Genomic DNA, 15,455 nt, shown 5'->3' with positions numbered 1-15,455 from the left:
AAAAAAAGTTACCACCCTTTTCCTGATTTGAATCTGCATGGTGATAATCCTAGTTTGACCTCATAGGGTCAGACACTCTCATGCCCAATATGAAGGAGGAGCTAGTGATGTAAACCTGATGTCTATCTGAAGAATGAGGAAAAAGGCAGTCTTTCCCCCTACCCTACTTTCCTTTGGTGGTAAAACTGTAGTGCTTGCCTGGAAAATCCCATGGGCAGAGGAGCCTGGTAGGCTACAGTTCATGTGGTTGCAAAGAGTTGGACAGGGCTGAGCGAGTTCACTTTCACTTTCGCTGGATAGAGCCCCTTGCCTGCCCACTTGAATCTCTTACAAGCTTCCTATATTAATAAATCTACTTGCCATCACTTTGCTTCTTGCTAAAGTCCTTCCGCACTGAGAATCAAAGAACCTGAGTCTCAGTAAGTCCAGACACGAGGTGAGTGATTCTAATTAAAAGACCATGGGTTCACATCCCATTCTGGGTTTAGACTGGGTTTGAGTCCCAGATAGAGATGCACAGTTTCAATAGAGTTAGCAGAAGTGGATAACTAATAAAAATTGTTGAGCTTGTCTTATGGAGCAGCAGATGGGGTAACAGTTTGTTAAAACTTCTCTGCTTGTAAATGGCCTTCATTGATTAAAGTCACTTTCTTTCTTGTTAATTGCACACTCTCCTAGCTTCATATAGCCCAGTTGTTTTACAGGAACTTGGAGTTAGCTCTTGCCTGGTGCAAGCTAGCCCTGGACTGGTTAGGTCCATTGGCCTTTAAAACTCAGGGTGGGTAAGTGTCCGATAAATAGCCTCTTGATATCAGAGGGCTGGAAAACTCCACCTTCCAATCATGCAAAGCAGTTCCATTTTCAATATACAGAAACATGTAACCCAGATGCAGCTGCACAGAATACATATTACCTCACCTTTTCCCCTACCTCCAACCACCTTTTCCCATGCTTAAGACCACCCTGCTAATCCCATAATATCGCCACCCCCCCCCACCCCCCCACCCCCCTGCCTTTGTGAGACAGATCTGAGACTTGTTCTCCCATTTCCTCACCTGGCTGCCTTGTGAACAAACTCTTTCTTAGTCATAAACCTCAGAGTCTCAGTGTTTGGCTTACTGTGTGTCAAGCAAATGGATCTCCTTGAGTAATAAGATGACTTCAAAGAACAATGACTTAATACAATTTCAGATTTTAAAATAAGGTTAGTTTAAGAAATAGTGATCTGATGATAATTTTTACAACTCATGTTTATGAGTTACATAGTTCAACATGAGTATTGTTGACACTGTATATTGTATTGTGAAATATCCAAGTAATAAATTTTCCCTTGACTTTAGTTCTAGGACATTTTGTTCTCATGGTGAATTGCTGCTTGCTAACTTTATGAGATTACAAGAAATCTAGCTTTCTCTTTTGGCTATCAGGAACTGAGAACCAACTTTTATACTAATTTGTAGCGATTAGCTGGTCAAATCAGTATCTCTCTGGAGAATCATTTATCATCATTAAATAAATAAATTCCTGTTTCTTGTTAAAATTAACTTCACTTGTTAAAATTAATTAATTTTTAAAGAATGAAGCAAAGATGAATACTTTTAATGATAAAAGGTACACTTCACAGAGAAGATAGACATCCTAAGCCATTAGACACCTAACAACAAAGAAGCAAAGCTACATAAGGCAAAAATCAGAAGAAATGTAAGGGAAAAGAAAAAATATAAAATCATAGTAAGACACATTAACATTTCTCTGAGAATATTTTATCAAGTGCAGAAAAAATAAGAATAGGAGCATCTTGAGTGATATCATTAATAATTTAAATATAATAGATTTCTACTTACATTAATCATACTCAATGCAAATATATTTAAAATTTTGTATCTCATACGTTGTTATTAGATGTCCCTAGGACATTTAGAAAAACTGGTAAAAAGATAAACATTACTAAATTTTGAAAAGTAGAATTCTTTTTTGTGTGTGTGATTCAGTTACATATACACATATATTTGAAATTATTTTCCATTATAGGTTATTACAAGATATTGACTATAGTTCCCTATGTTATACAGTAAACCTCTGTTGTTTGTTGCATGTCAATTTTTTTTAAATTAGAAATCTAGCATTCTGTTCATACTGAGTCAAACAAATGAAATAAAAATGTCATAAATTTTTGAGTTAGGCAAAAATTCTTAAGTTTTCTAAAATACATATACTATACATATTATATATGTGTATACTAAAGCTTTTCTACTATGACTGATAAAGGCTTGAGAAAGAACATCAAAAAGAAAAAAAAGAAATGGAAAAATTGGAACACATAAACTAAGTGAAATGGGAGCACTGAATATGAAATAGAAAGAGTGAAACAAACTAGATAAAAGTAAAAGATTCTCATATAGTCCAGTTGTTTTTAAACATGGCTGTTCATTAGAAACATATCTGGAGCTCTGGGAAAAAAAAAAAAAAGCAATACCTGGGCATTAGTATTTTTCAAAAAATTCCAAGATAATTTTGATATGCATCTGGATTTTAAAAAGTGATTGCAGGTTTTTCTATTAAATGGTAGTTTTGGTGATAATAGAATTCTATTATTTTTCTGTTGACCAATCATGATACAATGGTATTAAGTGAGTAATAGTTACATAATCACAATAGTAAAATATGTTAATGAGTTTTCACAATCAATAGACAAAAAATAAAAGATAATTACAATTGCAAGCATAATGGGAACACGATTAACCTAACAATATAAAATAATCACATACAATTTGGGGGGGTCAAGCAGAGTGATGTGGTAAGTGGCAGTGCATATGTGCACATGTTCAGTCTAAGTCAGTCTATATCTTTTGGTGGGTGCATTTAATCCATTTACATTTAAGGTAATATCAATATGTATAATCCTAGTGAAAGTGTTAGTCACTCAGTCGTATCTGACTGTTTGCGACCCCATGGATTGTCCATGGAAATTCTCTAGGCAAGCATACTGGGGTGGGTTGCCATTGCCTTCTCCAGACTCTCTTCCCCAGCCAGTGACTGAACCTGGGTCTCCATTGCAGGCAGATTCTGTACCATCTGAGCTACCAGGGAAGCCCCCTGGTAACAATTTTATTACTGTTTTCTTAATTGTTTTGGGTTTATTTTCTGTAGTTTGGTCTTTTCGTTCTCTTGTTTCCTGCGTAGAGAAGTTCCTTTAGCATTTGTTGTAAAGTTGGTTTGGTAGTGCTAGGTTCTCTTAACTTTTGCTTGTCTGGAAAGCTTTTGATTTCTCCATCAAATATGAAGGAGAATCTTGCTGGGTAGAGTGCCGGGGTCCAGCCCCGGCTGATCCAGGGTATTCGAAGTGGGGACGGCGTCGGTGAGGATCAGGATACAATAGCTTCAATTAGATATTAATTAGAGATGTAAAGAGTAATAGAATGAGGATAGCTCAGTAGGAAAATTCAGTGGAGAAAAGAGGCTGAGTAGCTTGGTTTACGCGAGAGACCAATAAAACTTCAAGACAAGAAGCTTGCACCACTTACGTAGGCCGCAGGCGTCCTTCCGTTCTCCCAAAGGAGAGGAGACACTGAGGCCTCCCCGGTCGGATCTTAGAAGCCCAGGCATAATTAGTAAGCAAGGCGGGTTCCGCGCTCCAGATGGAGACTCAGCCAGAGTGAGAGAGAGAGCGACATGGGGAGACCAGTATTTCAAGAAACTGATCCCAATTCTTTATTTTCCATGGTCTACTTTTATACACTGAGATGTTATGCAAAAGTCACGCGGGGTCAGCAGTCCTGACTGCTGTATGAAGTCAGGTGCTTCATACAAATGTATACAGAGGTCTTAGGGGTGTTACATCATCTTCTGGCCAGGGGGCTTGCTGACAATTTATGACCCTCTCCTTGTGACAGCGGTCAGTCAACCAGGACACTTATTTCTCCAGGGGTGATTATTCTTAAAACAGACGCCACCCAAATAAAGTTACATTCCTATAGGGTGAGGGTGTAATGGGTTTTAGTTAAGGAAAGAATTTACTTAGCCTAAGGTCTAACGTGATTAATATCAAAGGTTAATACTTATTTCTTCTATATATTCATTAATGTGTATAAGGGCAGGGGATATGGAGACTTAACAGCAAACATTGGCTCAACAAATGAAAAACCCTTCACCAATACAATTTCTAATCAGCCCATTATACTTATACTAATAGTTTTCTAACTTTTCTACGGAACCTGTTTTTAGAAGGTTTAAAGCATCTCGTGCCTCTCACGGTTGGGAGGCTGTGAGCAATCACATGTGGCCGGACAAGCCTGTCAGGCAGGCTAGAGAACCTTCAGAGGAGTTTGTAGGTTAAAACACTCTTGTCACTCCCAGGAGTTTTTATTAACTGGAGCTCTAGGTTAACTCCTTCTCCGAAAGAGGTGGTGGGGTACAGCCTCCCGTAAAGTCAGAGGTGTAGGTGGGAGCACAAAGTAGTAAAGCAGGCAGGCTCTGGTTATGGGGGTAGATGCTCGAGGATTTCCAGGGGGACTCCTGAGGCTCAATCCCGCCTTTGCGTATGTCGCGCCTCCTTCCTCATGACCTTTGCCACGGGCGGAGTGCCTCACTCTGGCCCCCAACAGTAGAGTATTCTTGGTTGTAATTTCTTCCCTTTCATCACTTTAAATATATCATGCCATTCTCTTCTTGCTTGTAGAGTTTCTGCTGAGAAATCAGCTGGTAGCCTGATGGGAGTTTCCTTGTATGTTTTTTTGTCATTTTTCCCTTGTTGCTTTTAATATTTTATCTCTGTCTTTAATTTATATCAGTTTGATTTCTATGTGTCTCGGTGTGTCCTTTCTTGGGTTTGTCCCGCCTGGGACTCTCTGTGCTTCCTGGACTTGGTCAACTATTTCCTTCCCCGTGTTAGGGAAGTTTTCAGCTATTATCTCTTCAAATATTTTCTCAGGTCCTTTCTCTCTTCTCCTTCTGGGGCCCCTATAATGTGAATGTTTGTGTGTTTAATGTTGTCCCAGAGGTCTCTTAAGCTGTCTTCATTTTTTTTGTTCTTTTTTTCTATATTCTGTTCTGCAGCAGTGATTTCCACCATTCTGTCCTCCAGGTCATTTATCCTTTTTTCTGCCTCAGTTATTCTGCTGTTGATTCCTTCTAGCCTATTATTCATCTCTGTTTGTTTGTTCTTTACTTCTTCTAGGTCTTCAGTAAACATTTCTTGCATCTTCTCAATCTTTGCCTCTATTCTTTTTCCAAGATCCTGAATCATCTTTACTATCCTTATTCTGAATTCTTTTTCTGGAATGTTGTATGTATTCCACCTCATTTAGTTGTTCTTCTGGGGTTTTATCTTGTCCCTTCATCTGGGACATAACTTTCTGCTTTTTCATGCTGATTAACTTTCTGTACTACGGCTTCTGTTTTAGTTGCTGTGGGACTGTGTTTATTTTTGCTTCTTCTGTCTGCCCTCTGATGGAGGAGGCTAAGAGGTTTGTAAGCTTCCTGATGGGAGGGACTGGTGGTGAAAAAAACTGGGTCTTGCTCTGGTGGGCAGGGCCTGGCTCAGTAAAGCTTTAATCCAATTATCTCTGGATTTATTTAATCCAGAGGCTGCACTGCACTCCTTCCCTTGTAGTTTTTTTGGCCTGAGGTGACGAGCCCCCATTGTCACCATGGTTGAGTTAATGGTGACCTCCAAGAGGGTTTATGCCAAGGGGGACCTTCCCAGAATGCTGCTGCCAATGCCCTTGTCCCTGTGGTGAACCCCTGCTGACCGAAACCTCCACAGGAGACCCTCCAAAACTAGCAGGTAGTTTTGGTTCAGTCTCCTGTGGAGTCACTGCTCCTTTCCTGAGTTTTGGTGGGTGCAAGGTTTTGTTTGTGCTTTCCAAGATTGGATTCTCTCTTTCCCCTAGTCCTGTGGAAGTCTTGGAATCAAATCCCACTGGCCTTCAAGGTCAGATTCTCTGAGGATTCCTAGTCCCTTTGTTGGATCCCCAGGCTGGGAAGCCTGATATTCGTTTCAGAACCTTCATAACTGTGGGAGAACTTCTCTGGTATTGTTATCCAGTTTGTAGGTCACCCACTTGGTGGGTATGGGATTTGATTTTATTGTTGTTGTGCCCCTCCTAACATCTTGTTGCAGCTTATTTGTCTTTCTAGATGGGGTAGCTTTTTTGGGTAGGTTCCAGTGTCCTCCTGTTGATGGTAGTTCAACAGTTAGTTGTGATTTTGATGCCCTTGCAGGAGGATATGAGTGCACATCCTTCTGCTCCACCATCTCCTAACTCTGTTCACTTTTGTTACTGAACAAATTTCATATTCACTGATGCACAGTGAGGCCAAGTAAATCGAAATATTGGGACTCGGAGCAGAGAAAGGATTATTGCAGGGTCAAGCAAGGAGAATGGGTGACTCATGCTCAAAACCCCTGAACTCCTTGTTGGTTTGGGGGGAAGAGTTCTTATAGGCAAAATTTGGGATGAGGGCTGTAGGAAGTACTAGGGCAATATTCCAAGAATCTTGAGCTCCCATCTGAATTTACCATCCTTCACCTGGGTGGGAGCCTTAGTTCCTGCAGAGGAACTCAAAGGTATTGTTATGTATATATTTCTTCATGAGGAACCACGACATTGGAACTTAGGGGAAGTCAAGGAGGCCGAATGGAGTCTGTTTCCTAAAACAAGAAACAGACACAGAACACTTTTGTACCCCAGAGAGCCCCATAAGGTCCTGCTCTGTTTCACTTTAAACACCTTGAGTGAAGCAGCTTCACTCAGTGTAATTCAGTACCTGAAATTCAAACTGCTGGCCTTTGTAACTTTAAACCATGTTTCTCTGTCCAAAATGTCTGTTCCTATCCATCATATAACTTCTTGTTGTATTCCATTTCTCGAAAATGATTTTCATATCCTTGAAGTCTTGTTGTTGTTGTTCAATCACCAGTCGTGTCTGACTCTTTGCAACCCTATGGACTGTAAAACCTCTCCAAATGCATTTTTTTTATATGCTACATTGCCTGTATTTTAAATCAGATTATCTGAATCATGTCTTCCAAATTTGCTTTAAAGATGCCCATCTAGGTGTTTTTCAGTAGAGCAGTGTTGAGTTTGTGGATGCTCAGTCATGTCTGACTCTTTGCAACCCCATGAACTGTAGCCCACCAGGCTCCCCTGTGCATGAGGTTTTCCAGGCAAAGAATATTGGAGTGGGTTGCCATTTCCTACTCCAGGAGATCTTCCCTACCTAGGGATCAAACCCATGTCTCCTGTCTCCTGCGTTGGCAGGCAGATTTTCACCACTGTGCCACTTGGGAATCCCCTATATTCTGTTAGTTAAAAGTCACACAGTCTATGATATTCTGTTATAGCCGCTTGAATGGACTAAGATGTCCATGTTGTGTATGTTTGTGCTCAGTTGTGTTCGACTCTTTGAGACCCCATGGACTGTAGCCTGCCAGGCTTCTTTGTCCATGGGATTCTCCAGGCAAGAATAATGGAGTGGATTACTGTTTCCTTCTCCAGGGGATCTTCCTGACACAGGGATTGAACCTGCATCTCCTCTGTCTCCTGCATTTCAGGTTGATTCTTTACCACTGAGTGCAGTGTTAGACAAAACAAAAACTTTATTCATATATGTCTCTACACATACAGTATAGCCCTAGTTTTTTTTTCATCACTAAAGTTCCAAATTTTAGCACTAACTTTTAACTGTCTTCTTTAACTGTGTTCTTCCTTCAGATATCCAACTGAAACTGTGCAACTCAGATTGGGACTTGAACCCACATTCTTATGACTGAGATCACACACTGGTCTTGGGACTTAATGAAGCTCAGCTTCTTGATGGCTCATGGCAGAAATAATTTAGTGAAAGATGAAGTAATAGGTAGAAATTGCTAGGCAGTCAGTGTAGGACTCTGAGACCTCATTCTTGTTTTCAATAAACATCTTGCTCCATTAACCTAAAGCTATACCCTATGTCCCGAATTCCTGGAATGTGTCCTTGGTCTGATAAATTATCAGCACTCAGATCCAGGGAAGGGCAGTAATTAACTTCAGTAATTAACTTCCCATATACCTGAGGGAAAAACAACTAGTGATCATGAATTTTTAGCCCATACATCTGGTCCATTGTAAAATGGCTAAAAGTGAAAGTCACTCAGTCATGTCTGACTCTTTGCGACCGCACCGAGTATGCAGTTCATGGAATTCTCCAGGCCAGAATACTGGAGTGGGTAGTCTTTCCCTTCTCCAAGGGATCTTTCCAACCCAGGGATCAAATCCAGGTCTCCTGCATTGCAGGTGGATTCTTTACCAGCTGAGTCACAAGAGAAGTCCAAAAATATTGGAGTGGGCAGCCTATCCTTTCTCCAGCAGATCTTCCTGACCCAGGAATCAAACTTGGGTCTCCTGCATTGCGGGCAGATTCTTTACCAACTGAGCTATCAGGGAAGCCCGTAAAATGGCTAGGGGGCATGAAAAAGAGAGGCAACTTAATAGGAGGATCAGGAGAAGCCATAAAGATGTTAAGCTAAACATTGTGACCTTTAAACTGATTGGTTAAAAATGATGTATTTTAAGCACAAAAAAGAGCCAAACAAAAATGTACAGATTAATACTGGTAAGGATATTAATCTGGGAGGCCAGGCCTCCCTGTCCATCACCAACTCCCAGAGTTTACTCAAACTCATGTCTGTCGAGTCGGTGATGCCATCCATCATCTCATCCTCTATCGTCCCCTTCTCCTCGTGTCTTCAATCTTTCCCAGCATTAGGGTCTTTTCTTTGAGTCAGTTCTTCACATCAGGTGGCCAAAGTTTTGGAGTTTCAGCTTCAGCATCAGTCCTTCCAATGAATATTCAGGACTAATTTCCTTTAGGATAGACTGGTTGGATCTCCTTGCAGTCCAGGGGATTCTCAAGAGTCTTCTCCAACACCACAGTTCAAAGTTCAAAAGCATCAATTCTTCAGTGCTCAGCTTTATTTATAGCTCAATTCTCATGAAAAGACCCTGATGCTGGGAAAGATTGAAGACGGGAAGAGATGGTTGGATGGCATCACCGACTCACTGGACATGAGTTTGAGTAAACTCTGGGAGTTGGTGATGGACAGGGAGACCTGGCATGCTGTGGTCCATGGGGTTGCAAAGAGCTGGACACGACTGAGCAACTGAACTGGACTGAACTGAACTGAACTCTCACATGCATACATGACTACTGGAAAAACCATAGCTTTGACTAGATGGACCTTTGTTGGCAAAGTAATGTCTCTGCTTTTTAATATGCTGTCTAGGTTGGTCATAGCTTTTCTTCCAAGGAGCAAGCATCTTTTAATTTCATGGCTGCAGTCACCATCTGCAGTGATTTTTGAGCCCCCCAAAATAAAGTCTGTCACTGTGTCCACTGTTTCCCCATCTATTTGCCATGAAGTGATGGGACCAGATGCCATGATCTTAGTTTTCTGAATGTTGAGCTTTAAGCCAACTTTTTTACTCTCCTCTTTCACTTTCATCAAGAGGCTCTTTAGTTTTTTACTTTCTGCCATAAAGGTGGTGTCATCTGCATATCTGAAGTTATTGTTATTTCTCCCGGAAATCTTGAGTCCACCTTGTGCTTCAACCAGTCCACCATTTCTCATAATGTACTCTGCATCGTTACTCATGATGTACTCTGCATTAAATAAGCAGGGTGACAATATACAGCTTTGACGTACTCTTTTCCCAATTTGGAACTAACCTGTTGTTCCGTGTCCAGTTGTAACAGTTGCTTCTTGTCCTGCATACAGATTTCTCAGGAGGCAGGTCAGGTGGTTTGGTATTCCCATCTCTTTAAGAATTTCCCACAGTTTGTTGTGATCCACACAGTCAAAGGCTTTGGCGTAATCAATAAAGCAGAAATAGATGCTTTTCTGGAACTCTCTTGCTTTTTCAATGATCCAACAGATGTTGGCAATTTTATCTCTGGTTCCTCTGCCTTTTGTAAATCCAGTTTGAGCATTTGGAAGTTCATGGTTCAAGTACTATTGAAGCTTGGCTTGGAGAATTTTGAGCATTACTTTGCTGACATGTGAGATGAGTGCAATTGTGCAGTAGTTTGAGCATTCTTTGGCATTGCCTTTCTTTGGGATTGGAATGAAAATGAACTTTTCCAGTCCTGTGGCCACTGCTGAGTTTTCCAAATTTGCTGGCATATTGAGTGCAGCATTTTAACAGCATCTTTTAGTATCTCCTAAAAGATCTTGGACCTAGTTGTTTCTAATCAGTTTATGTCATGTCTTGGGGCTATGTCAGTACTTGTAAAGGTTATTCCTGCCCACTTCCTTCTTGCTTCACAATCAGATTCTGTAGTTTCTATTTTTACAATCCTTCTTTTCTAATCTCAGTGTCCCTCAGTGTTCTTTCTATGTCAGGGTTTTGTAATTATGTACTACCTCAATGTCTTGGTCTCTTCCCCAGTGACTCAGCAGTAAAGGATTTGCCTGCAATGCAGGAGACACAGGAGACACAGGTTCCATCTCTGGGTTGGGAAGATCTTAGGGAGGAGGAAATGGCAACTCATTCCAGTATTCTTGCCTGGAAAATCCAATGGACATAGGAGCCTGGCTATCTACAGTCCATGGAGTTGAAAAAGAGCTGGACATGACTTTGTGCACGCACACACACACACACACACACCACTATTGTCTTTGTCCATTCAGGCTGCTATAACAGTATCACAGACTGAGTCATTTTTTACTAACAAATTTATTTCTCACTGTTCTGTGGGCTGAAAATTTAAGATCAGGGTGCCAGCTTGGTCATGTTCTGGTGAAGACAGTCTTCCAGGTTGCAGACTGCTGACTTGTTGCTGTGTCCTTAAACTTGGGTGGCCACAGTCCACAGTGGTTTGAAGCAGGACTTTGGTTTCTTAGCCAGGAATTGAAGTCAGGGTATGGCAGTGAGAGCCCTGAATCTTCGCCACTAGACCCGTAGAACCAGTGGACAGTAACAAAGCCTTGGCCAGTTGGCTTTGTAGAAATGAATTTCCACAAAGAGATGGAAAGTTGTGAAGCAAGTAACGTGTTTAGAGGGGAAAGAGTACATGTGGATAGACACACAAGAGTGGTCTCAAAGAGAGAGTCATGCCCTCCTGGTAGTTTGAATCACTTATATGGGGCATTTCTTCCCAGTTTCCTCTGGCCAATCATCTTGCTTTATCTGGGTTTGAGTCCATATTTGGTTTACCTCAGGGTCCTCCCACCTGTGGAATTTCCCTGGTGGTTCAGTAGTAAAGAATCCACCTCCACTGTCGGAGATGGTTCAGTCCCAGGGTTTGGAAGTTCCCCTGGAGAAGGAAATGGCAACCCACTCCAGTATTCCTGCCTAGGAAATCCCACAGACAGAGGAGCCTGGTGGGCTACAGTCCATGGGGTTGTAAAAGAGTAAGACACTACTTGGCACCTAAGCAACAATACCTAGCCCATAAGAAGTATTTTTAAATGTATTAAACGAATGGCACACCACTGTTTTAGAGCATTATGTAACCAAGCGCCCATGAAATGAGGATTAAGAAAAAAATTTTCTCACAAAGCATATGGATGAAATCTATAGAAAACTTAACAGCGACGTTGTTGATAATCAGAAGGGACCAGAGGAAGCCACCTGCCACATTTGTACAGCGATTTAAAAAGCGTCCTCATACAAGCTTTGATTTTCATAACAACCCTGCAAAGTACGCTCTGGAGGTATTATTAACTCCGGTTTACGAGGAAATCGACCACCTAGGTCAAGCGTGATTGACTAAGGCGGAGCCGGGACGCTTGCCTCCGCCTCCCTGACCTAGGATGCCTCCCTGACCTAGGATCCTTCCCTGCCGCGCCTAGGCAGCCGCGAGTGGCGCTGGGGGACTCGGATTCCTTTCTTCCCCAGTATCACATTTGCAAACCGACCCTAAAAGCGCGGCCCGCCGGCAGGTGCACGGCCAGGCGCAGGTGCAGGTGGCGGCCGACCAGCCCGGCGCCCTAGGCCGCGCGACCATAGAGTCCGGAAGTGCAGCCACAGCAGTTCCCTGCAGGCGCCGCTTGGTCCCAGCCCCGGCCACGCACACGAGGGCCGCGCTCCGGCGGGCTGAATGGCCTCAGGGCTGGCAGTCAGGGTGGTCGCCGGACTGGCGGCCGCGGCCTTGGCGGCAGTGTTCTTGGAACACTACGGCCTGGCCGGCCGGTCTTCACCACTGCCCCAGCCCCGCACTCCCCGGAGCCCGCACCCTGCGCCGGGTCCCGGAGCCAGCAACATCTTCTGGGGTCTGCAGGTGACGCAGCGGGCGCCCAGGCTGGGGAGGTGGTGGTGGGGCGCATGGGGTTTCAGAGCGGGCACCAAGCGGTATGAGACGCCAGCGGTTTCCACTGGGGCGCGACCCGCCCCTGTTCCGGCCCAATCTCTGCGCTGGGGGAGGGGTGGTGGTGGTGGTGGTGCTTGGTCCCCCCTGGGGGATCGTGAATGCTATGAGTCTTTGCCTTTTCTTCCGCCGGAGACAGCCGCTGGGTCATCTCGGTCTGTGCCGCCTCTTCCTGACTCAGATCTCTGTTCAATATCCGCTTTCGGCAGATATCCGACATTCACCTGAGCAGGTTTCACGATCCAGGCAGAGCTGTAGACTTAGAGAAGTTCTGTTCTGAAACTGTTGACATCATTCAACCAGCTCTCGTCCTAGCAACAGGTAGGGACGATTGCCGTGCTGTCCTGTTGTCCTGTGGTCCCAGTGGTAGAATGCAACCAGTGCTGCAACCTTTTAACTGAGGGACGTTAGGAAAACTTTAGCTGCAGCCTCAGGTGAGCCCTCCTCCTGCAGAGGAGATGGGATATTGTAATTTCCTTTGCCTGTGGATAAACGAGTCAAAATCCGGGCTAAATGACTTGCCATAGCAAGGTTTCGTCCTGGCGGTAGAAGCAAGGCACGTGATTCTCATGTTAGTGTTCTGTCTGCTGTATCTGTATCTGTCTTGTTGTACTTCTCGATTTGAGAGAGAATTAAGGAAAGGCCTTTAACCAGTAATGAAAAGTTCTCATCCTTCTCTTTATATTCTTGTTCTTTTTTAAATTAAACTTTTCCATTTTCTTTGCAGTATTAATCGTTCTTATACCGTCAGTTGTTTGACGGGCCCTTTTTTTTCCACCCCTTCCTACTTCTGTGACTTGGTTCCCTGGAGTGTTCAAACCCCAAACCCTTTGCTCCCAACTGTGTTGAAGAAGAAGCTAAAGGAGCTTCTATCCTGGCCCTTGGGAAATTCATCTTTTGCCCACCTTACAGAAACATCTCTGCCGATATGATGAAGTCCTCATTTTATGGATGACTCAATTTCAACTGCTTAATTTCCTAGAAATTTTCTATTTCATTTTCCAAACTACACCTTCCAGATTTTCTTGCTGTAAAATTAATACTTTGTTAGATCACATTTCCTGATTTGGGGTTTGGAAAATTAGGTTGCCATAGATATTAGGCAACTGCCCAAAGTGCTGGAATTTATTATTAAAGAGTTTTCAATTTATCAGAGTTACAAGATGCATTTTTACAGCTCTCTTTAAAGGTATAGTTTCCCATTTCTAATGTAACAGGAGGTTATATAGGCACTTGTTGACCTATAAGAAACAAAAAATCCTTGCTGAGAATCTTGTTTTATTTTTTTTAGGCTGCACTTTGTGGCATATGAGATCTTAGGTCTCCAACCAGGGATGGAACCTGTGCCCCCTCCGTTGGGAGTGCGGAGTCTTAACCACTGAACTGCCAGGGAAGTCCCAAGAATCTTATTATTATTTTTTCTGAGAATCTTAATTTAGATGACTTGCTTTGGATGCAGGTGGATTCATAGTGGTTATCCTTAAACATGTTGAGTACTTTGAATATCTTTGTTCTTCAGTGTGCATTAAAAAAAAAGTTGAACCCCAGTCCAGCTTTACTTTGCATTGTGATTACCTTCTTTTGTACACCTACAGGAGACCTGACAGATGCCAAAACAAAGGAAAATTTGGGATCCATGCAGCAAGAGGTAGAATGGCAAACTTACCATAGTATTCTAAAGAAGACAAAAGTCATGGAAAAAACCAAGTGGCTTGATATCAAAGGAAATCATGGTAAGAGTGAAGTCCCACTTATAATTAAGACTAGATCTTTATAGGAGCCCAGATTCTCCAATTTAAATTGTAAAATTATAAAATGGGACATTATAAGTTTACATACACTGAAGACCACAACTAAGAAATACAACTGTAATATGTGATATTAAAACTTCAGATGTCACTATTAGGCCTTGAGGGGGAAGTTGGTATGATTTCTTTCTTCTTTTCATGGGAGAAAAGCATATAGCAAAATCTATGGAGGAGGATGCTTAAAAAGATATAATTTTGCTAAGTGAAAGAAGCCAAATCCATAAGTCTATATACTATATAATTTCATTTATATGACATTCAAGAAAAGGCAAAACTATAGACAGAGAACAGATTGGGGTTGCCAAGGGTTGGCGATAAAGAGGCTGACTATGAAGAGCCATCGTGAGATAATTTTGGGGGGTGAAGATACTGTTCTGTGTCTTGAGTGTGCTGGTAGATACATGACTATGTGCTTGTCAATATCTTTAGAACTGTACATCACAAAGATTGAATTTTGCTATATATATTTAAAAATTTGAGTGACAAGTATATCCACATATGCGTAGAAAGAAATGGATAACCCCTTCCCAATTTTTTAGATTGTGATTTTTATGTTAATAAGAAAATGAACTATTTTCCGAGAGTCCTGATGGTAAATTTGTTTATTTCATAAAGGTTGACTTCCTTTTGGGTTATTTAAGTATTTCATTTGTCTGCTTCATTTTATTATTCATTGCTTATGAATACCTTTATATATTTTTTCAAAAGGTATATTTATAAATTCTATCTGGTGAAATACACAGCTATTAGTTAGATTAGAAAATGCTTTCTATAAAAACAGTTGATCCTTTGCTCACTGCAACTAGAGAAAGGCCATATGCACAACAAAGAAGACCCAGTACAGCCAAAAATAATGAACAAATAAATATTACCAAAAAAAAAAACAACCAAAAAAACAGTTGACCCTTGAACAATGTGGAAGTTAGGGGGACCAACTACCAGGCAGTTGAAAATTTGGGTATAATTTTGCAGTTGGCCCTCTGCATCTGCAGATTCAACCAACTAAGGATCTGTAGTACTGTAATATGTATTTATAGAACAAAATTATCATGTAAGTGGATTTACATAGTTCAAATCTGTGTTGTTCAAGTGTCAACTATAGTTCTTACAAATCGGCTAGAAATTATAATTAAAGATAGGGTTCTTGCTTACAACTTTCTCTGGTGTGTTTACATTCCCTTTATTTTCCTGCTCTTAATTAGGGGTACTGGTCAAATTCTTTTGCAATAAAAAGCAAATCTGTGTATATTAAAGTTTTCCAAGCCAAACTACTGACGTATTTTAAGTAACAGGTATCAA

General features: G+C 41.7%; 1 protein-coding gene across 4 annotated transcripts in view; it reads left to right on the top strand.

Moving 5' to 3' along the window:
* Positions 1-284: 284 nt before the first annotated feature.
* TMEM62 (transmembrane protein 62) overlaps positions 285-15,455 on the top strand; it is a 45,270-nt gene continuing 30,099 nt past the window's right edge. The window contains exons 1-3 of one of the 4 annotated variants that reach the window (XM_044925140.1): positions 288-436; positions 12,558-12,669; positions 13,944-14,081. In XM_044925140.1, the coding sequence (XP_044781075.1) occupies positions 13,985-14,081 (97 nt within the window). In that variant the 5' untranslated portion in view covers positions 288-436; positions 12,558-12,669; positions 13,944-13,984. Of the gene's footprint in view, positions 437-10,724; positions 12,262-12,557; positions 12,670-13,943; positions 14,082-15,455 lie in introns of those variants that run through there. The other 3 variants (XM_006066174.3, XM_044925141.1, XM_025295824.2) reach the window with 3 other exon arrangements.

The sequence above is a fragment of the Bubalus bubalis genome, chromosome 11 (genome assembly GCF_019923935.1).
Source record: "Bubalus bubalis isolate 160015118507 breed Murrah chromosome 11, NDDB_SH_1, whole genome shotgun sequence".
In the NCBI taxonomy this organism is placed as follows: domain Eukaryota; kingdom Metazoa; phylum Chordata; class Mammalia; order Artiodactyla; family Bovidae; genus Bubalus; species Bubalus bubalis.
This window is presented reverse-complemented; position numbering and strand designations above follow the sequence as displayed.